We start from the raw sequence: 23,613 nt of genomic DNA, 5'->3' as shown, positions 1-23,613 counted from the left end.
CTTGTATCTCTTTCTTTTTGCGTGTTTGAGAAAGGGATGAGCATCAGCGAGACAATCAGCGTGCCGAGGCTATTCACTGATGCCACCCAGAGCCTTTCACTTCTCTATCTCCTGAAAGAATGGACGAATGGGAGCAAGAAGGAAAATCCTCAACAATTTATTATTCATGGGGAGGGGATTTTCCTTTCAGGCCTCCTTTATCGAAGCCTTTCCCAACACGTCACTCTCTCTATCAGCCCTGACAAGTGCCAATCAAAAGGGCTTGAGTCCAGATTTTTTTTTTTTTTTGGGAGGGGGAACGCTAGAGGATTTCAGAGACAATAGCCAATGAGTCCACAGCAGCGGTGGCTTACAGACAATGGTGACATGGCTACACTGTCAGTGTGTGGTCCTCTGGGGGGGGGGGAAACGATCCTTGCTTAGTACATGACTAATCTCTCCTTGCACCATCTCTGTCTTTCTGGAGCCTTAATCTGTCCCGCAGCTTCCTCAGCTTTTCCCCCGAAACAATCCACCAGGGCCCGTTCAGATTAGTGCTCTTTGTGGCCCTGGCACATCGCTACATTCATGTGGATGCTAACATCTTTAGTAGCAGCTGAATGGTAAACACTGGAGGGGAGCTCTGAGTGACCGGGGGCAGCGGGGAAACAGTCATGAAACAATTACGAGGGGAGGGATTATTCCACCTATGAATCCCTGATGAGCCGAGATGGACAAAGGTCTTATCATGAGCCTCGCTGGGGAGCAGGGGGCATCTTACACCGACGATTCCTGGCTGCAGTTTAGTCTAAGAATCTCTCAAACTGTTGGAGATTGATCCAGAGAAATGCGGACAATTTATCTATGACAATAAAGCCAGTAAACATAATTAGAATATATGTCCAAGGTGTATAAATATAAAGGCATTTGAGCTGATTTAAGTCATTTGCAGGTTCAGTTTGTTCATCATGTGGTCGATTATCAACCTGTGGAAAGTTTTCCAAATTTAGATAAAATGTTTATTTTTTAATGACCGTCAATATAAAGATGAATAATTATGGAAAATTTAGGATGCCTTTTTTTTGGAGGTCACTCAATTGAAGCCACAAAATCGGTATTTAGCATGACAGTGACGTTGTATCTTAGTTTGGTGATATTTCTCTGCCGGTGTGTCAATATGAGTGACCCATTCCAAATCTCATATTTGATCTTTAAACTTGAAAGAACTTAGCCTAAGTTAATGGTGCACAATGGAGTTTTGGTAGAGAAATTTGAAAGTTGGAGAAGTGTACATATTCTGTGGTATATATGTTCATAAAGTTTGTGTATTTACTTCAGAAAATATAACACAGAATTTCAAATTTTCATACCAAATCTACATAGTGCACCTTTAAAGTAAAAGTTTGGTATTTTGCTTAATAATGTGAATCAGCAGAACAGATGAACAGTTCCTAATTGAAGAGCCCGCTGCCTTAGCTGTCTCATTCTGACTTCAGTCATAATGGGGTCATTCCCTCCATTACTTCCAAGCTTCATTCAAAGGGTTGAACTTCTTGCACCTCCTGGGTAACCGAATCTCACCTATCCCCACAAAGACACCCCCGCACACTGGGCATCTTTTAGAGACTGTTTGACCTCAGGACTGACCCCTCCACGCCCTGCTGATGACCTCCTCCTCCTCCTCCCTCCTCCTCAGAGAGTGACCATGCCTTTGGCCTCTAAAAGGTCAGAGTACAACAGCCATCAAGGAAGATCCTCCGGGTGACATCTCTTTTCATTAGTTACTTAACTCTGGCCGGGCAGTTAAACAGAAGGAGACGTGTTAAAGTAGCTGTAAAAGTTAGAAAGCTGCTTTTAGGGGATTTCAGTCATTGTGAACTACGACAATGGATTAAGACTGTATACGTTTAACAGGCTAATAAATCAATCTCGCTCTATAAGAAGGGCAGTCGCTCGTCCTCTTTAGGAACACAGACGGAGCTGAAGATCATAATTCACTGCAAAGATCCAAAACGAACAGCAAAGAGGTGTCGCTCTCTGTAGGTGTGTCTTTAGAAATATCTAAAACAAGTGAATAGCATACGATGTGATGTTCCTCGATCGACTAATTGCGATGACAAATTTGAATCATTTGACATTCTTAATTACGATACAATACAATATGAGACACTACGATATGACGGACACAATATGACACGATTTGTATGATATGATACGATACATATAATCCATCTATCCAGCGGTTTACATCCTATAGCGCTTTATTATCTGTCTTGTAATTGCTTTTGTAACTGACTCAATTTAACTGTAAACATGTGAGGCCCCTCAATTTTCTCTCCAGTACAAATAAAGATTGATTTATTGTTTAAAACTGGATCATAAGGACATGACATTGTTTTCTCTTTTTGTCTGAATATTCGGCGTCAGCTCAGTCCTCACACAGAAATATGAATCTTTCACATGATGGATGCATCGTCTTTGAATTCAGCGTCCCATGTGCAACGTCAGAGTTAGAGAACAATGAGTCCGGACATGTGAGTCACCAGCGAGAAATCACAAAACACGATCACAGTCCGTGCTCCTAATGAAGATGTTAAGGGGGGGGGGGGAAGAAAAAGAATCCAGCTCTTAGCTCGAGGTTGGCTCACCATTTCCATGTGGCGACAGCTCCCCCTGACCTTTTCCCTCCCCGTCGCTGTCAGCTTTCCAGTGTTTGCAGTCTGTACAGTAAGCTTCTGCACCATCACTCATGAAGGTACACAAGCCGGCCGCACAGGTGAAGGTGATACTCTGAGGCAGCTGGTCCTCACAAGGATTATCGGGCTTAAGTGTACCGGAGACAAGGGAACGCTAAACACAGCGCTGACAGTGAGGAGACAATGGCTCCTAATAAACCAGAGCTGACAGGGACTGAGTGGGCTTTTACCGGATCAGACGCTAATGGTGAGGACGGGCTCTTGTATTGATTAAGTATTGTTGTTATAGGCTCTTAGGAGAGAGTTCCACTTGTGACACAGAGGTGATATGCTGTGGCTGCACACAGATCAAGGTAAATGATTATTTCATAGGTACAGTTAAGAGACTCCGTGCTGCTATTTTGGACTCACAGGGAGAATCTGCAGACGTGAACATGTCGTGCGATGGACTCGGGTCTATGATCCATGACGACGGGGAGCCTGAACATCCTTCAGACTGATCCTAGAATGAAACAAGAAAAATGCAACCGTGATTTGGAAAACATGGTCTGCCATTGGCTAGAGAGAACGAGGAAATCAATCTCTGACTTTGCAAACATTAAAGACTAAATAACAAAATTGAGTCCGTTAAAATAATGCAGATCAAGGATTGAATTTGAACTATTTCAGAACATATCACATATACCTTTTCAGGGCTACACCTGCAAAACCTGCACGTTCAAGATCATTGTCGGAAAGCAACATTTTCCTGTAATACATTTGTTTAATATTGTTTGAAAGATATGATCTGCTGGAGTAAAGGAAGGAGCACATTTCAGTTTTATTTTGGGAATATTGTTAAACATTTACTTGTTCCTGTATTTTATTTTGAAAATATGCTGTCATTCTGTAAGACTTCTGTCATCATGTGATCAAGAGACAGGAAGTGAGGTGCATTGGTTTGAAGTGATGTCGAAGTTAAATAGAATAGAATAGAATATAATAGAATTACTTTATTGAAGCCAAACTGGGAAATTGTGGTGTTAAAGCAGCAGGTTATCCAAACACACAATATGAGTAAAAAAACACAATATAATATTAAATACAAAGTAAATAAGAACTAAAAAATATAAAAAAATATAAAAACTAAGAATGAGAATATAAAACCCTTTTTTTTTTACCGTGGTTGCATGCATAGACATAAAGAACCGAGCTGACTCAACGCATAAAATATTGTTGTGTGGTCACTTTTTAGTGGTTATGGAAGAAGTAAGTTAAAGAAACAAGAGTGTTAAAGAAACCTAATAACAGCAACTACAATGTGTATAGCGTTCAATAAATACACCACACGTCTGTGCATTGATTTTTTCCAATTCCGCCTTTGCAGAACATTTGGGGTTAACTGGGAATCTTCATTGTTTTTAGTGCTCCTAACCCAGGCCAGAGCTCCTCCCACTTTCCTGCTCCAAATTGACCAAAGGCTAAATATTTATCTCTCTTCTTTCTAAATAATCCACTGTGTGTATTCTTGCTTCTGTGAGGTGCATTTATGCAAATAGTCGTATGAATCCAGCCGTGAGCACTCCAGCTCGTCATTGTGGTTTGGCATAATTGCAGGGGGCTTACTAGTCTCATTCATGCTTTTCAGGGGCTCTCTCTCATCCGTCATAAAGGGGAGATTAATCGTAGATCACGTGGAGCACCTGCATCCATTCCACTGCAGCCCAGCATGCACAAGCCCTGTTTACCCCTCTGACCCCTCGGCCCCCAAACCCCCCCGTCTGATCCTGGTGCTGGTGCATCCTCTGAAAGAATCCCAGCATGTTGGGCGTTTAGCCGAGCGTACCCCCCTCCTGCACTAAAGCAATGAGCTGCCTGCTCCCGTACAGTCGGCCCCCGAACCTCTCCACCCCCCTCCTGCAGCCCGTGACTGATTAACCACACACCTGCTGCACGCCGCGTGCCCTCTGTTATATTGTGTCTCAATTATCAACAACAATTTGGCTCGTCTTACCGGAATGACAGTTATAAATGCATGCCAGTTCAAGTTTGCAAAAGGGGGTCTTTGTGTGGGAGGGGCCCTGTGTGTGCCAGGTTCAGGGTTATTGTCTGAAGAAGTTGATTTTTTTAAGAGGTCTAGTGTTTGTGCACGACAAGGCGCAGTCCTTCCCTTTGGAGGAAATCTGATAGATGAACGGAGGAGGGGGGTAGAGAGAGTGAAAAGCGGCAGCGGCAAGCACTCACCGATTTGTTTTCATTGGCTGTCCCTGCAGAGTCACACCTTTCAGAGCCGCTGCCAGCTGTGAGGGGCCTCGAGACACCTGACAAAACCACACAGGGCACAGCGTCAAGCAAGGAGGAGAGGACGCGATTGTGTGTTTGTAGTCGTGGTGCAGGCAAAGGTAGGCGTGTGCGGCAGTCAGTGCACATGTGTACATAAGTGTTAGCCTCCGGGCGCACGCTTAAATGCACTTCTCTTTTGTGCTGGAGTGTGTGTGCTCAGATATGAGTAATGTCGAGTATTAGTTCCAATTATGACTCTTAATCTCTGAGCAAATAATGGCAAAAATGGAGCAACAAAACCCCAGACGAGCACCTGTCTGCAGAAGCGTGCCAGGTGCTAATATTGTTCAGGAGACACAGAGGGAGGAAGGAGTCAGACAGATTTACTCTGGCTGTAAACATTAGTGGCATGCATGAATAAAAAAACAAACACACAATGGTTCTAATTTCTGTTCCTTGAGTCAGAACATTCAAGTTATAAAAAAAACAAAACAGGTTTTCATACTTTCCACTGATGACATTAAATCATGTGCAGAATGATTTCATTCTATTCCCCCCCCTGTTTTGATTTCTGAAGCCATGCCAATACGACGCAGGTTAAAGGTATTTAAAGGTGTTGCTGTTCACAGTGAGGTCTACGGATTATCCAAAGCAGCGGTATGGCAGCATTATTCTTGAAATGATTTCAGTGCATACATCTGTCCTGGTGCTGAACGTGATTCAATAAACAAAACGTTTTCAAGAGCTGGAAAAAAAAAACTCAGATTACTGAAAAAAACCCAACAACTAAAAAGTTTGCATATATGAATATAACTGAACGATTATTGCATCTTCCGACTCTCTGTGACTGAATGCTTTTTTAATGTGCATTTTGACTGCAGTACTGAGGAAAACAGTCTGACATATTGCATGAACTGCTTAATAATAAAATAAGCTCTGGTCCTAACCAGGAAACTTTGTGCAAAGAGGTGTTTTTGTTTACACTTTTTATATTTAGAGCAAACCCTCAAACCTGATAAAAAATGACCATAAAATGTTCTGCATGGCTTCATACCACTCGAGTCAAGTCAAGAGATGTTTCTTACTATAAGTGGTAAAGCTGAACCTTTAAACTCCTTCATTGTTTATCTCTCTCTGCGATGTGTTATCAGACTATAAACAACAGGCGCTGCACTAAACGACTTTGCTGCACACGCTTCTTATCCATTGTTATGTATTCAGCACTTGGTTCCAGGTCTCTGCTGCTATCTGAGTCGGACTTTCCCGGTTAATGATCCACTCTAGCGGTTTGATCTTTATTAATATGGAACATCCTGATATCCCTATAAACCGTCCTCCGAGCGGCCACACCTGAAGAGGGAAAAGCAGTTAAGAGCTCGCAGCGGCATGCCTGGGAGCAGATGAGAGGCGGTATCACGGCTCGTTAAAAGAATGAGCCGCTCGACGCCATAAAGGCATCGCTTTGCTCTCAAGGCCGGCCGCGGACGGAGAAAACACACCTACAGTGTCTTGTTTTTCACACCCCCCCCACCCCCTCTGTCTGGTCGTGTGTGTGTGTTTTCTCCTCAAACACAGCGACACACCTGTCCGACTGCTCCCTGTTATTAAAGTGACGGTTTTTGCTTATCAAACGATCTCGTTCAAACTGTCAGAAAGATTTGTCACAGCAGGGTTGACACTCCGTTAACTGAGATTGCATGCCAGTCAAAGTTGTTTTGTTTTTTGATAAATCTGCAATCAAGTTGCCAAAAGATATTTTGGCAACTTGTGGACAGAGAAAAAAAAAAGACAGAAAGTTGACGCTGAAGCCAAGTTTTTCTTCTGTTGAGCTTTCACTTCCTCTCTTGGCTCAGTTTCCAGCTGGTATTAAACACGCAGCGTGTATCAAGTCTATCAGGTTATTTTTGCAGGATTATGTTTTAATCCTGGGATTAAACTGAGTGTACGTTACTTTTCCTGAAATTCCTATGAACTGCACTTCCTCCCATAGTCTGAATATCTGCCTTGTCTTACTGAGATCTGGATATTTGTTCACTATGGAGTTGAATTCTTATCATTTTAGTTCTTATATGGGACAGGAGAATAATATCCTGATAAAGCTCATCAGCAGACTATGTGTTGTTGTTATTATAAAATTCAAATGATTCTAAAAAGTGGTTGATTTTGTTCCTTTAAATCTGTTTATGTAACCCCTTCATGAAGGCTTATACCTGCTGAAGTCAATTCTGGATCGTCTAGCATCCTCATATCGGACCAGTCCTCTTCCAGCGACAGCTCGTCTTCATAACCAGAGGGACTCGGCAGGGTCTCGGGTTCGTTTCTGTCGAGAAGAAGCAGCTGGACGCGGGAAATTGAGCCCAGATTCCCTGAGTCACAGCCCACAGTCAGCGCAGCCAGGCCAGGAGACAGCTCTGCAGGGAGAGGAGCAGAAGGATCAACAAAGCCTGAATTAGTAGAAGAAATGTGGCTGTATCCCTAATCCTCTTTCTTCAGGTCACAACCATCACTAGCTCATATCTGCAGGCGATTGACAGTTAAACTGAAACCTTTGACATCTCAATTAGCTCCCCCGTGAAATTTGGTGTCCAGGTTCATGTTCCCCTCAGGATGAAAAGCAGCCGACTCATCCATCTGTCCATCTTCCAATTTCACTCTCATTCAAGGAAAAGACAAAGAAATGCTTGAACTCTTTCAATTGTGACCGAGCAGAGTAAGTGATCCCTCAGAAAACCAAACACGGCCTTTGTTGTTTTTTTTCTGAATGTGCAGGTATTAAATGAAGTGGATTTGATTTAGTTCAAGTTCAGCAGGAGTGTTGATTTTCTTCTTCTTTGAAAATGTGTTGGAACATTTCAAACAGAAAAACAAACAAACCCCGAGGTGACATAAAAAAAAAACTGTCAAAAACAAACAAGCTCCAGCTGTAGCCTTACAATGGGACATATGGACATATAAATAATAATGGACCGTATGTTTGAAATGTAAACACGAAGAAACTGTAAGCGGAGACCACCTGCTATATAATAATTACACGGCTGCAGCGTATGCAAAAACATGCGAAGTCTCGTATTATTTAGATGTGCAACGTAAGAGGGGGACAAAAAACGAATACACACAGAGCTTGAAAACAACATTACGTGTCATAAAGGTTAAAAAAATACTTTAAAATATATATCATATAATCAGACAATAAACCTCCATATATGGAAACATGTTGTAAAATTACAACCGTTGACCTTTCGAGGTAATGATACAAAATTGGCTTGAATGACTTGTTGAACTGGATTAGGAAATTACTGTAAATTACAACGCTTTCTCTCAACGCAACCCCGAATACCCCCACCACTAACAACCCCCCCCCCCCCCCCCCCCCCCCCCCTCCAGCTCTAGAGTTCTCATCGTCACACCCAATTAAAAGCGGATCAGTGACACTGTGGCTCGGTGCCCATGCAAATCCTCGGCCCACGCTGACTGGGTGTGGAGCTGCCATTCCTCTCGAAAGGGGATTTCACACAACACGCTCTGCTGCAGGTACCCCGCAACACACACACACACACACACACACACACACACACACACACACACACACACACACACACACACACACACACACACACACACACACACACACACACACACTTTCTCAGCAATGTCCCAGAAAACTGCAGAAAACTCTCATATCCCCTTCATATGTAAGACTTCTCACAGACAGAAAGATTTCAGTTTCTTTCAATTAAATTGTGACGCAAAGAGACCAGTCTGCTTACACACACATACACACACACACACACACGCACACACACGCACACACATTCTCCTGCTCAGGGTTTTCAGTTGGAAAGTGACACATGTGTGGGTGTCTGAAGGTGTGCTGACGCTCTGTAAAGTAATCTCTCAGGTGAGAAAAAAAGGAACTGTTAGCCAGTTCAGGCAAATGAAGGAGTCGTTGAGAGGAAATCCCAGGGATAACTGTGCAAGTGTGTGTGTGTGTGTGTGTGTGTGTGTGTGTGTGTGTGTAATATAATGTGAGAGGACACACTTTCAGTTAGGCCGGGCATTAGCGCACAATTAGCCAAAAGTAGCAGCAAGATTCAGAGACACTCAGCAAACAAAGTGGCAGATAACAAACGACTTAGGGTGTGATTAAGGTGTTACCACCCACTCGGTTTTTTTAAATGTGCTTTATAATACAAAAAGGTTTTTATAGTTCTTTCCATTAAGTAATTTTCTTCCTGTGTGCCAACTGAAAGTAAGAATGTTTAAATAAATGGCTCAGTTCCCTCACTCTCTACAGATGTAAAATGTGCTTCTTGTGACTGTCTGATAAAAATCAGTCTGCAGCATTAGCTCACAAAGTGCCAAAGCATTTGTCTTTGAGCCCTGGGTTGATTTTTATCACTCTGTGGTTGTCATGGCAGCGGACACCCTGATCCTCCAAACATCCTTTAGGGGCAAAGGTCTTCGGGGTCGCATGGAGGTCCGGGTCAAGCAAGCAGGTTAAACACCTTGTCGGGGATTAGCTGGCTATGAGGGAGGTGGAGGAAGTCTTCATTGGCTAATGTCTCTCTCAGGAGCTCACTGAACCACCTCCAGGACACACACACACACAGACACACTTTTACACATGCTATCCTAACACAGGCATGGACACACACACCCACACTTACTCTGTTTTTGTTGACCATGGGCTGATACAGACCAAGTGCACATGTATCTTGTTAATCTAAAATAGAGACTGAAACAATCACTGGACCAAACACAATAACAAAAGTTGTGTTCACCCAAAAAATGTTGATTAAAAGTAAATTATCAGGCAAATATTCCACACAAGTCTGCAGAAATCATCCTGAGGAAACCATGACATTCTGAACCAGATTTCATGGTGGTGGTCTTTTTATTAGACGAGGTGTGTGTGTGTGTGTGTGTGTGTGTGTGTGTGTGTGCGTGTGTGTGTACCTCTATCAGGTGAAGAACGACAGGATGAGTCAAACGCCTCGTCCAGAGAACGACCGGATGCAGACCGAGGGGCGACAGCGTCCAGTTCATCGAACGCGCGGGACTGAGTGCAGCTGAGCTCGGAGTATCGCGAGGCCGCCGAGCCGCAGCGTCCTGCAACATCAGAGTGGGGGTGTCACGTTCTGATGACAAAACAACGGTGATGAGATTTAGACGTGACTTTAATGATACACGTGGGCACAGCGGGTTGTTTCATTAGGACATAAAAAGGAAACAACAGAGATGTTCATGAATAACAATAAAAACCCACTGAGAGAACTTAATGAGCAAGTTATGAAAATTATAAAATCTACTTTTTCTTTACAAAAAAACAAAGAAGCCCGAGAGCTACAGCTCCTGGAGGGCGTTTTCTTGATGCAGCTATCAGACTATAAATCTAGGCTGGATGTTGTTGGGTTAGTTAAAGCTTGTCCCTTCCAGGTTTAACACTCCTAGACCAAGACCTCCTTGGGTGAAGCCCCTGAGGGAAGGTATGAAGGTCTACGGCGGCGTTACAGTCGTACCTCAGGGCGAAAGTAGTCCCAATAAACACAGGGCTAAAACATCTCCCCTTAAGCCCTAATTACCAAAATAACTCACTCAAAGGAATGGCAAAAACTGTCAAGATAATCAGTAATTACTTATCTCCTCTCTAACCGTCAAAACAAAACAGTTTCAGTCGGCCGGGGTAAGAAATCAGAGGATTAGTGAGAGAAACTGTTTCACTGGGTGGTGTGTTTTTTTTTTTTGTCGTCCTGAAAGAGGCTTGTGGAGGCTTTTCTCACATTAGAGATGCAGAACAGCTTGGCCCCGCACAAAAGGATAATATATACAGAGGCTCTAAAAAGGAAAAAAAGGGCAAACTCAGCTCCTCCGAGTCTGCCCACACGGACAAGTCGAAATGTACACATGGAGCCACCCTCACACGGTCAAGTACGAGAACAACGCCCCGCACACACACCGCTGCACTATTGTGCACTTGAGCGGCGCCGCGCTCTCCTTCGCAGAGACAATGGCGGGACTTGACTCGACACTTCAAAGCGTATACTGCTTGCCGTCAACTCAGCCGTCACTCTCGGGCAGAGCAGGGCCGCACTGAGTCAGGGCGAGGTTTTTTTTTCCGGGAGGTTAAGGGTAGATGTGAGGGGTCAGAGGGTTTGATATGACAGCGTTAGAGGCACACAACGCCTCCTCTTGTGCGCATGTAGCCCCTCTGTTTTTTCCCGGTCACAGCGACGGGGCTAAAAAAGGCCCAAAGTGGAGCGAGGCCAAGCCAGGCCAGGCTTCATTGTGGAGGACAGTTACACCCTGGAGATGTTGCTCAAAACAGGTCAGCTCAGGGTCGCTCTCTGGATTGTAAGGGGTTTGAAAAAATCATGCTAGGGGTCAGAAAGGGCTGAGAGGAATAAGGAGACTGCCATATACAGTACGTCCAAAACAAAGGGTTATAAGCGCTGCTTTTTTGTATGAAATTGCATCGTTCTGCCTCTGTGGACAGCGTTACATTCTCCTTGCAGCCTCAGCTTGCATCTTCCCTATTTGGTGGTGCATACTGTAGGTGCATTCAAACTGACAATTAAGGTAAAATGCAGTTCACTATGAGTATCGGGATCGTGTACGAAAAGCTGTTATAAGACAGATTTGTATGTTTGAAGTTGTCTTCCTGTAGTTTTTGTAGTTTTACGATGTAGGATTATATCAGACATCTTTGGTGTTTTAACTTTTTAAAGCGATTTTAATGCGATTTTTTTGATCACAGCAGATGTCGCCCTTGAGCACCAGCATGAAACCAAAACAACTCGCGCTGCATTGTTGTGTTAGCATGCTAATGCTAGCGATCTTTATTATGCTCGTATCTTCACACTGCATGTAAATTTACCTGAAATGAGCGTGATCTAGAAACACAGTTAAGCAGTGAGTACAGTATGTTATTCTTCTTTTCTCTTGTCCCTCAATTAAACAACTTTTATACACGAGGGGAGGAGTCAGCCGGCCGTCCGGGCGATGTAAACAAAGTGAAGATAGGACTCTGAAAACTCTGAAAACATCACAGACAGTGGGACTCAGGTGTTACACCCATTGTAGACAGTCATGACTCACAGAGTTATTTTCAGATATACTTGATTTCTACATTTAAGTGTGAAAAATCACATATAAAGCCTTTAAAAAATAAGTTATTTAGCTTATCTGGCCGGACTCTTCCAAGTGTTCACCTGTCAGACTTCATTTCAGGGTGTTCAACAATGTTTTCTTAACAATAAGAAAAGATATCCAAATCTCTTGAGTATAAACCCGAGTTGTAATAAACCAGACTTATCCTTTAAGCTTTACATGCTGCCACATTGAGGCCACATTGAGCTCGAGTGGCCTCCATCTGCAGTGAAATAAATGAACCGGTGACACTCGCTCTGTGTCTGCTGTGAAGAGAACAGCGTGCTACGATACAGCGTGATCCCTCCCCGCCTCCCTGCGGTACAGCGCCACGCGGAGAACAGTAGTTGTCTCTGATAGAAAAAGAGAAAATCCCTACACAATTTCCACATTGTTTGCTTTCTTTCATAAAGTTCCCGGAGGAGTCAGATGTCATTGGCCCCGTCCTTTATGCCCATTGGGAATGGTAAATTAGCGTCCGCAGGAAAGCTGCAGAGGTATTCTATTGTGGCGGCCGAGCTCAGTGTTCTGCCGTCAGCGAACGGCGGTCAATGTGGATTTATGACCATCGGCTACACGTCTCCCTCTCAGAGCCCGGATAATAGCGTAGGCACGGGGAGCCCGGGCTGAGAGGCACGGCACACGAGGTAGGCACCCCGGCGTCTATTGTTGGGGCCTCACGCCTTTTGAACGGGGAATCAAACGGTACCAGCTTTTCATCAAAAGCCCTCCTTTCTATCGCTGATTTAGAGCAGAAAGAAAAGCTTTCTGAGTTATATGTTATGGGGTGGGAGGAGGTGGCAAAAAAACAGGCAGACAGGGACGCTTTCATAATGTGTTGATGGGGGCAGGAGCATCAGAACGCCTCACTATGGAAGCCGGCTTTGGGTTTTCTCTGCGTCTGGCCTCATCTCTTTGTCTGCGGCGGGATGTCCAGCCATGTCGAGGACAATCGGGCCTCTAAGAACGTGTGCGGGGAGGAGGCTGTGAACGGACCATATGTGGCCAGAGCTCGTTTCTCACCTCTGACAGGGGAGATGGGAGGCAGGACCGGCCAGCGGTGAGACTCCAGACGGGTCACGGAGGCAGTTGGGGTCAGCTTTGGTCCTGAGCCTGATCTCGGTGGAGTCGACCCGAGTGGGCTTGGGCAGGAGGACCAAGTAGCGGAGGGGAAAGCCAAAGTAACAAGGCCAGGATCGGAGTCCAAATGTGGGTTGAGGACAGGATCTGTTGACGCAGCCTGGCGGTGATTCTCTGTCAAGCTTTCACGCCTGCTCGGAGGTTTGGAAGTTTGGGAGCTGACTACTGAAGCTGAGCGAGATGAGACGGGTTTACAGGAGTCAGTTTCTGGTCCGTAGAGTTTAGAGGTAGTTGTAGTGTTCACGGCTGATTGGCGAGGGTTGGATCCCGCTGGAGAGTTAGGAGGTGAAGGTGACGACGTGGCTGAACGAGGGTGGAGTGGTGATAAACAAACGCTGGCTTCTAGGTCTGTGATGTCTCCTGAAAAAACAACAAAAGGAAAACAAGACGGCAGCTTTAACGATCACAACATTATCCACCTGAAGTTAACGTACGAGTTTAACAATTCCAAAATGTCAAATCACATTTCCCATGTAAATTCCTGTGTCCTACTTTTGGTTATTTACAGAATGCAAGCTCTGATCTGAAAGAGAAGATCAGTTTCTCTACTATTATCTAAAAAGAAAACAGGTTGCCAATTAGAAGTCCTCGTCAGACTTCATGAGCCCAGGACTCAAGAACTGGACTTGCCCAGGTCGCGGTCAATGTCTTATCATGGAAATATAGATCTGTCAAAGATGACATTTTACTTTAAAATCTTTATCTCATTATTTTGATTTCATTAGTAATTTATCAAGAAAAAAAATAGCATCAAAGATTGAAAGAGATTTCAAGATTTCAAAGATAAAGGGGTTGGGAAAATGGATGGATGAATGGATTAGTGAATTGATAGACATCAAGATAGATGGATTGGTGGATAGATGGACTTGATCCAAAATGGGAAATTGTAGAGATTGGAGGTGGATGGATGGATGGGGGTTGGATAGATGGATGGATGCATAAATGGATGGATGGCCAAATTGAGAAATTACAGAGATATGGAGATGTGTTGATAGGCTGGTGGATGGATGGATCTACTATGTTTTATCCCAAATTTTGAAATTGTGGAGCTATGGGGAAGGATGAAGGGAGAGGTGGTTGGTTGGTTGGATCGATAGATAGACTGGTGGATGAATAGACGGAAGCCCTTTTTGATCCCACTTTGTGAAATTGTAAAGATATTGAAAGAGATGAATTGATGCATGAATGGATTGTTTAATGGTTGGGTGGTTTGTCAGATGGATGGATGGATGCACTATTTTTGATCCCAAACAGGGAAATCATGGATACATGGAGAATTTCTGCCATCTTCCAATTTCTGTTATATATCTCTAAATAATTAATTTAACGAGCAATGTTAAGACATTACATCGAGTACAGGGAACTTGTGATATGGACTTACACTTTTTATAAACATTTTAAATTTACTGGGGGAAAAAAGCAATGATTCTTCATCTTGAGGGCGATATGAAGAAGAGTGACTCCTGATGCTAAATCAAAATATCCCTGTAGAAGTTTTACCAGACAGGACGCTGCTCCTGCCGCTGGCGAGGTCGGTGCTGCGGCTGAACAGGCTGGAATGAGGACGACTAAAGTCTGAGAGGGACCCGTCGGAGACCACAGAGGTCGGAGACAGCGATCGATCCGTACCAGGAGGTCCGAGCCCCTCGTTCAAGTCCGGCTCGGTGATGGACACCGAATCAGGTCGTGGTGGCGATTTCTCCCTCTCCTGAACGTCATTGTTTTCCTCTGGAGCAGAATGAGGAGATGGCGGCGATGTTTGCACAGTGTCGGGCTTGTTTGAGTCGAGGTGAGGGGTGTTTTGGTGGGGAGGTGACGGACTAAGTTTGACTAATGGTGGAGAAGCAACAAGTGGAAGACAGGGGACGACGACAGCCGAGCGCCTTCCTCCGACCGGATTCGGCACAGCATTTCTTCTCCTGTCTGGAAGTTGGAAGTTACCTTAAAAGAAAACAAAAGCAAAAGCATTCCTTTTGAATAAACACCATAGTTTACCCAAACAGTCTATAAACACTGACCCCATGAAAGCCACTTTTCACCGTTCAAAGAATGCTTCAAAGGCAGTTTTTCATTGGTCAACATGGCGTGGGTCATTTTTTTTAAAACTGCCAGTCTGTTTGTGACATTCTCATTCCCACTCCGCTCAGTCCACACAGCGGTGCCCCTGCTGGGAGGGTTGACCCGCTAACAAAGGCAGCGAGAAATCGCCCCGCTGGAGCAGCTGCCTGTTTCCAAACTCAATATTCAGAAAAGTAATCAGACCTGAGGCCAGGGGTGCGAGTATAAAAACAATCTTTAATATCTGATGGAGATGGAAGAATAGAGGTCAGTTACAGGTGTCCAGAGTTTGAAATTTTCTAGATCATCTGGATTATTTTTTCTTCCCTCTGGATGGTTTTCAAAAACAAAAAGTGTGTCTACTCTTCTAATGATTGACAAACATTTTGCACAATATCCAGCAACTTTTATGAAGACTTACAAATTTTAAAAATATGACATGAAGGGTGGAACTGTTTGGCCAGTGATAACTAAAGTCTATCAAATCAGTCTTTCACATGTGGATAATACGTGAGGTACAGGTCTGTTTTATATCCATCCTTCTCTGTACCTAACATTTTAATTATCTCACTTCTTTTTTTCTCTACTGAACATTTCCTTTCATCCCTTCAAGATTCCTACTCCACAAACATCAACTCAATCCAGCGCCGCCCATTTCCCTTTCTTCTCCTCCATTCTTCCCCCTCTGCCTTTGCACACCCCTTTCTTTCTCTTTCCTCCTGTTTTTTTGTTGACCACTGAGAGGGTGTGTGTTTTGTGTGTGTGTGTGTGTGTGTGGAGGGGGTGGGGGGGTAGGAGGGTGTCAGACAATCTGCTCTTGTTTCCTGGGGGTCTACAGCCGAGAGGAGTCAGCATAGGGGGGAATAAAGAGAAAGCATTGGAGAGCACATTTCTTCACTGCCTCCTCTTACAATGCCCTGCCATACCCATCTGTTACACACACACACACACACACACACACACACACACACACACAAGCGTACATGAACTGGTGTGTGTGTTGATGTGCATATGAATGACATGTGTCAGAGCGCAAAGCCACAGCGTCAGGCGCAGCACGTTTCTTCAGACTGAGGGGTTAAGGGCGATTGTGAGGGAGCCGGCCACCATATGGTGGAATAATTAGTATTAGAAATGCCCCCCTCCTCTGCTACACACACACACACACACACACACACACACACACACACACACACACACACACACACACACACACACACACACACACACACACACACACACACACACACACACACACACACACACACACACACACACGGGCATGGTGAAAGCAGTGCCCTGCTGTGGTGTGAGGTGTGTGCTGGGAAAAAAATGCCTTCACATCAGAGGCCAGACTCTGAAAGGAGCGGCAGGTCTCCCCCGGCCTCGGGCTCTTTCACTCCCTCCACCAGGACCACCAGGAGGGCGGCGCTGTGGGGACTTCCTCGCCAGAGAGGAGATTTGCACTTAACCAAACACAACCGCAGAGAGAGATTAAGAGCTAACGACGAGCCTGGTGGCCTCTGCCTCCACCGCTCCAGCAGAGGAAGAAAAGGCGAGAAAAAAGTGTTAATGAGGAGAGCAGAGGAAGTCAAAAGGAGCCGGCGGCCTCCTCCTGGTGGAGCTGTGATGGTGGAGCTGTGATGGTGTGAAAGCAGACAGGTGTTTTGTTGATAAGCCTCACCCTCTAGTGTTTGTGTCTTCAGGGCAGTGAGAGTGTGTGCTATCGACTTCCTCGCCTGAGATGAAGGCTGCTGTCTGGACTTGGAGCTCAGGAAACGAGGAGGTCTGAGATCCTCAGGACGAGCCTTCATGTGCGACAAGAAGCGAGGACAAAACAAAGGACGATGATCTGGATGATCGTGAGCCTGAAAGACAATAAAGAGAAAAGTGAAAAACAAATCTGTAAAAATGACTTTACAAATCCCTTAAGTACCTCTACTTTGACTTAAACTAATAACATACAATGAATGTACTACTTGTTAAATATAATGTGCTTATGTATATAAACTTATAATTCATTTATTCAAACATTTTAAAATGATACAAGTAGAAAATAAAAATTCAGATTATTTTGCAGGAATATCAGATTATCATCAAATTAAAAAATTAAAATAAAGGGGCGCTGGCGGTGCAGTGGTTGGTGTGCACGTCCCATGTATGGAGGCTGTAGTCCTCAACGCGGGTGGCCCGGGTTCGAATCCGACCTGTGGCTCCTTTCCTGCATGTCAATCCCTGCACTCTCTCCCTGATTTCCATCTCTGTCCACTGTCCTATCTCTACATTAAAGGCACAAAAGCCCAAAAATAAATATTAAAAAAAATAAAATCAACTGCAGCTGTGAAATTTTCAGGTTTTATTGTTATTCTTTTTTTATTTTAGGAATGATTAACTATAAATATTGATAAAAAAGTGAATTAGGCAAATTGATAAAAAATAAAAATAGAAAAATCTATCAAAGAAAGAAAGTTTTAGAATAAACATAATAAAATAATAAACAATATAATATATTTATTTAAAAAATAATAGACAACATTTTTTAATCAATACTGGAAATGTTTTTTTCCAGATAAAAAAAAAATTAACAAATAGAACTTAAAGCAAGACATAATTTTGGTGTTTGCCAGTGTTTGTTTGTTTGTTTTTTAGCACAACTAATTTAAAACAAAACAAAAGAAGACTTTTTATTTGATTCTGTGTTGTTTTCATGTTACAAACTCTTCCTTTTCACCTGTTTACTGACAAACAGAGAACAGCCCTGTGTGCTCATCGACACACAGGATGAACTCACTCAGAGAAACATCTGTGTCCCATGACACAACAAAATGAGAAACCCTGCTGCACTGTTTGTGGAGGAGAATTCAAATGATGCATGGTGCCTCTACTGCCCCCTTGTGTTGACTCAACAGATCACATCTCTCTTGCTCTTACTCAGCACACAAAGCTGCTTCTCCTCTTAAAACTCACAACCTCTGTCCTCCTTCAAAGAGAGGAGGCAGAGAATGATCCTGATAAACATCTGTAGAGTACACTGTAGTTGACATGGGACATAAAAGCAAGCAAGAAAGGTCAATATTGGAAATGTGGAGGGACTTAGCAGTGAAGACCAGTCCAGCTTTGCTGCCGGTGACTGATCAAACAAAAGAGCAAACAAATGTAATAGACGGCACACAGACGCAGAGCTTTATTTGACTTGTAGTTCTGCTCCTCAGCCTTTTATCACACAATAAAAACAAACACAAAATGCAGACAGTGATGAACCAGGGGACCTTCAGACAGATGGAAAAAAAGAGGGGAGAAAATGGGGGAGGAAGGTGGGGTCACTGTCTGTGACTCACACAGGGAGGATCAGCTTTTTAAATCCCTGCACCATCTCCGCTGATTCCCTTTCCTCAGATCTGGAGGCTTTAAAGATTTGCATTCTTGTGATGTAAAGAGCTACAGAAGTGAGGTAGAAAAAAGCCGAACAAGAGCTACAGAAGTGAGGCCTCTCTCCTCCTCCTCTGCTCCTCTTCGTCCCCTACGGCCTCCTCCTCATTACCTGTCACTCAGGCCCCCGTCAAAAGGCTGAGGGGGGCTTTGTGAGGATTCAGACTCGGGGGCTGGTGTCGTCAAACCTGTGACCTTTTCTGCAGAGCAGGTCCGGGCACGAGTGTGTGTAACGAAGTGTGCGTCATGACAACCCGCACGAAAGCTCTTTTTAATGCATGCACACACGCAAACGCACAGTACAGGACAAAGACGATTCTCATCACGCACGGCCACACTGATGAGTTTACTGTTAGAGATCTGACATTAAAGAGACGTTTAAAGCTGCAGCTGGCAAAAAACTGCAATCAGTTTCATTCATAAAACAACTTAATTCTAAAAGGGCCGATATCTACTGTGGTCTAAATTCCATCTTTAAATACTGAAGATGAACAAATGAAGCAACATTATATTTGCAGAGAATCAAGTATGGCATTGATCTTTGTTAAAATGACTTTTCTGAACAAGAAAAGCAGTTACTTCAACATGTCAGAGGCACATCAGAGACAGTAGGTAATACAGTACTTTCTATAGACACCATTAACCGTGGTGTGGGCTCCCTCGGGCCCCCTAGGCCCCCAGGAAACAGGCTGACCTCCTGGCGTCATGCAGCCCACACGCTGTCCTCACACAGCCAGAACTGCCCTAATGTCATTACGGGCCTGTTTGTGGTCAACAGCTCCCTGATTGAGATGTACAAGAAGTGCTGCCTCGATGAATGTAGGAAGTCTATTAGTTAGTCAGAGTCCCAGATGGCCTGCAGAGGACAGGCTTGCGTGTGCTCCTTCAAACACACACACACACTTAATTACACTGCCTCCGAGTGAACCCCCTGACAGGCGGACGACTGCGAGCAAAGACAGAAGTGTGTCTATGTCCCGGCGTCTGCAGGAACAGAGAATTCTTCACAGAGCTGCTGCACAAGAAAGCCAGGCTTAGGCCCTAACAAGGTTAAACCCCTGAAAAAGAGTGACTTTTTAAATCATGGAGATTTGTGTTTCTGCGGGGTGTAATTAGCTTTGCTGTGGGGGATGAAGGGTCGGGATGCTGCATGGCGAAACGGGGGACGACGACAGTGGGGCGCATTGTGGAGTCCGGCGGATTCAGGGGAGTAAATCTGATTATCAGCTCGTGTCAGAAGCCAGGCTCAGATACAGCTTAGCATTCAGAGCAACTTTCTACTTTCGATGGTGAGACAATGACCTCCCCCCCCCCCCCCTCCCTCCCCCCACAACCCTTTCCTGGCCCACGCAGACCCAGAAGGCCTGCGACTGTTCCCCTGAAGCCCCAACATCCTGAAACAATGCAACACTATGACAGGAGAGCACAGGATGACAGGAGGAACATCGAGCGATAGAAGAAGTATTTACTCTGGGTTTAAATGGGGAACTGCAAAGGTAGTCTAGTCTATGCCGGTGTTGTGGTGATGTCACATGAGTCAGTGTCAGTTGCCTCGAGCAACTAAAAGTATGAAACTGAAAAAATCTGGAGTTGTAGACGATGTGTAGACCTCCATATCCTTTTTTTCTATTTCTGCAAGATTCTCCAGGGTATATTTTCTTGCTACGAGCAGAACGCACATAAACGTCAAACAAAAAGTGTCAGCAGCAGGGTTGCATTGTGGGTAATGTTGGCTGGAGGTGCCGACAAGAAAGAAGAATGCTTGTGTATGAAAGACAAAAATCTGTGATTCTGTGAGTTATCTAATGACGCTTTGGTAAAGTTCCCTGTGTGTTTGGGCACCTGTGCATTCTGACCCGCGCCGTCACATTGCAGCTCGTTTCCCCCGGCGACGGTACAGGAGCTTTGACGGCGGTATAAAAGCAGACTGCTGGGTCAACAGCCTCTTGTGGGCTGTGTGTCTGTTTAGACAGGGACACGCTTGTTGTAAAGGTTGTGTTGCTGCAGTTTTACCATCACAATGCCCCTTCGTGATTTATTAGATATCTGCAGAAAAGATGGAGGATGGCAGAGGGTAGTGCCAGGCCTGATGAACTCGCCGAAGGCAGTTGAGGATGTAAATGAGGCTGTAAGGACCAGCGAGCGTCTTTGTCTGCCGACTTTACTTGTTTGTTTAAGCGGAGGCCAAGACAGGAAGCCAGCCCACACAACTCTGCTGTCCCCATGGCAACCCCACTGTTAATTGTGGCACATCCACTCCCCAACTCTTTTCAGCAGAGGGGAGAGGTGGAGACTTGTGAGTGTTGGAGGAGAGAAAGAGGAGTGTGTGTATGTTTCTTTGTACTTGTTAGGAGAATGGCAGGATAATAAGATTTTGCTTGATTTTTAAAAAGCTCGACTGCAAAGTTGGAGTTCTATTTTAGCAGTAAACTCCATGAAATACTGTTTTTTTAAATTGTAATAAAACAAATCAATTCTGGGGATATTTCAAACCATGCATATACAGTTTTTCCCAGAATAACAGTGGGCCCGATACGGTACCAATGGGGGGGCTTGAGTTTAAACATGACATGACAAACAATGCATTAACAGGAGGGACGTACCAGCTGATTACCTGCAGAGCATGTGTAAAGATGTGAATTGCGTCATGTACTGAAGTGGGAGAGATCGAGGGAAGATTTTCCACCGGAAGATCTTATTTCAGATAAATAAGGGAAAGGCGGCTCCATGTGTGCAGCACTGAAGTCCAACACACATTTCCTTGTCCCAGGGACAAGGATGTGCAACGTATTGTATCATCTCATACTGTATCTATGGTGTCTTAAAAGGTTTTGTTTTTGGATACTGTCCAAATATTTAATCGTTTTGGATTTTGATGCTTTGGAAAAAACTGCTCTTGAAACTTTCATGTCAGATCTTTTGACTGAATTGAATCAAAGTGACATCATCATCAGAATTAATTAAATACTACAAGTTAGCAGAGTTTGCAGAATTCCACTTCTAACCCCTGTAAAGTAAAACTTTCAACAACAAAAAAGTTGAAGACATTTGGGAAAGTTGTAAGAAAACCATCTTGCATTTTGCTCAATTTTCATATTTCTAGTTTCTAGGTTCACTTACAACTTGTTGGCAGAATCCTCTATCCCATAAGACGGCCTTGCTGACAAAAGACACATAAACGGGTCCCTGAAAGAAAAGAACGAGAAAAGAAGCCGAATGAACATCTTAGAAATAATTGGTCACAATCAGGGAACACTGTCACAGTTAGAAAAACAGATTAATGAGAGGCAGATTGAGATTGATTGACACGAGGATTTCAGAGATGAGTCGCTCAGTCTTCCGCTCTGTGGATCACAAGCAAAGAAACAATGACTGAAGCCCGGAAAAACAAACATAAAGCCACACAGTGAGACGTTTAAGCCCCCAACCGGAGCATTAATAACCCCTCCATCATGATTATTGAGATGCTGTGAGACCCCTCCAGAGGGTTCCAGCTCCTGCAGCAGAAGACTGAGTGATGGAGTCGGCTCTCCCACACAGCAACCTTCAAACATCTGCTCGGTTAACAAAACGTCTGCTCCTTATCTCCTTCCCTTTTCTTTTCAGCATGTAGCTTCATCGGGACAGTATGGTGGGTTTAAGTGAGGGTGCATCGGTTTGACCTGTGGAGCAGGGGTGGGGGGGCGCTGTGTTAACTCATCAATCACTGCAGACACTTCACCGTCCGGTGCCCAGCGGTCAGCGGAGCGGCTCATCCATCTCTCTTTGCAGCTCCTGGCAGCTCCCAGAAGCACCGAGTCAGCTCCAGAGTCCGTCCACTCCAGGGAGCAAGAGAGCAGATCCTCCCAGGACTCACCCCTCATTCATGGGCTGTAACCCCAGACCGGAGTGGGAGACAGGGGGCAAGAGGGGCTCACACAATAGAGCTTGATGTGTGTATACATTTGTGTGCCTCTTCTTCTTCTTTTGGAGTGCACTGGTGTGGAGCGCTCTGCCAGCTTTTCACCAGACTCTCAAATTCACTCTCAGTGCTTCTACACGTGGCTGGAGGGCAGCCAGAGTTTGGCCTTCTCATCGACTTCTTTTTGCTTTATTTTGACTGTACCTGATGTATTTAACAAAGCAGGTTAAGTACGATGATGCACATTACACAAAGAAATACCTCACAACCCTCCATCTTTAAAATATAAACCTTAAATTCAAGCCGAGTTAAAAACAGAATGAATCAGCGATGCTGTCCAAGTCTTCCGATTTAATATTTGGTGTGCTGAATGAAAAATAAAGTACGTACTGGGGCGCTAAAGGTTAAAGCAGCTGAGTGTTGGGTTGGTCTAGAATGTGGAGACACTGAAACAAAAGAAACTTAAAGGCTTTATATGCGATTTTTTGATCCAGCAGATGTCGCCCTTGAGCACCAGCATGAAACCAAAACAACTCGCGCTGCATTGTTGTGTTAGCATGCTAATGCTAGCGATCTTTATCATGCTCGTATATTCACACTGCATGTAAATTTACCTGAAATGAGCGTGATCTAGAAACACAGTTAAGCAGTGAGTACAGTATGTTATTCTTCTTTTCTCTAGTCCCTCAATTAAACAACTTTTATACACGAGGGGAGGAGTCAGCCGGCCGTCCGGGCGATGTAAACAAAGTGAAGATAGGACTCTGAAAACTCTGAAAACATCACAGACAGTGGGACTCGGGTGTTACACCCATTGTAGACAGTCATGACTCACAGAGTTATTTTCAGAGGAGATACTTGATTTCTACATTTAAGTGTGAAACATCACATATAAAGACTTTAAACTTACCAATGTACAAATTCAGCCTCAGTTGTCAAACACAACTACAAGGAAGTGGACGTCTTCAGACCCAAATTACAGGTTTGAAGAAGTCAGCAGGA

General features: G+C 44.3%; 1 protein-coding gene across 1 annotated transcript in view; it reads right to left on the bottom strand.

The window, feature by feature from the left end:
- The window catches only part of LOC132956694 (serine/arginine repetitive matrix protein 2), a 49,263-nt gene that overhangs the window by 22,978 nt on the left and 2,672 nt on the right, over positions 1-23,613 (bottom strand). The window contains exons 2-9 of the mRNA XM_061030267.1: positions 21,831-21,896; positions 16,966-17,149; positions 14,724-15,164; positions 13,107-13,583; positions 9,894-10,046; positions 7,148-7,348; positions 4,899-4,975; positions 3,087-3,177 (exon numbers count right to left, since the gene is read on the bottom strand). Coding sequence (XP_060886250.1) covers positions 3,087-3,177; positions 4,899-4,975; positions 7,148-7,348; positions 9,894-10,046; positions 13,107-13,583; positions 14,724-15,164; positions 16,966-17,149; positions 21,831-21,896 — 1,690 coding nt within the window. The remainder of the gene's footprint in view (positions 1-3,086; positions 3,178-4,898; positions 4,976-7,147; positions 7,349-9,893; positions 10,047-13,106; positions 13,584-14,723; positions 15,165-16,965; positions 17,150-21,830; positions 21,897-23,613) is intronic.

Source organism: Labrus mixtus, chromosome 22 (assembly GCF_963584025.1).
Source record: "Labrus mixtus chromosome 22, fLabMix1.1, whole genome shotgun sequence".
In the NCBI taxonomy this organism is placed as follows: domain Eukaryota; kingdom Metazoa; phylum Chordata; class Actinopteri; order Labriformes; family Labridae; genus Labrus; species Labrus mixtus.
Note: the sequence above shows the minus strand (reverse complement) of the source record. Positions and strands in the feature narration are given on the sequence as shown.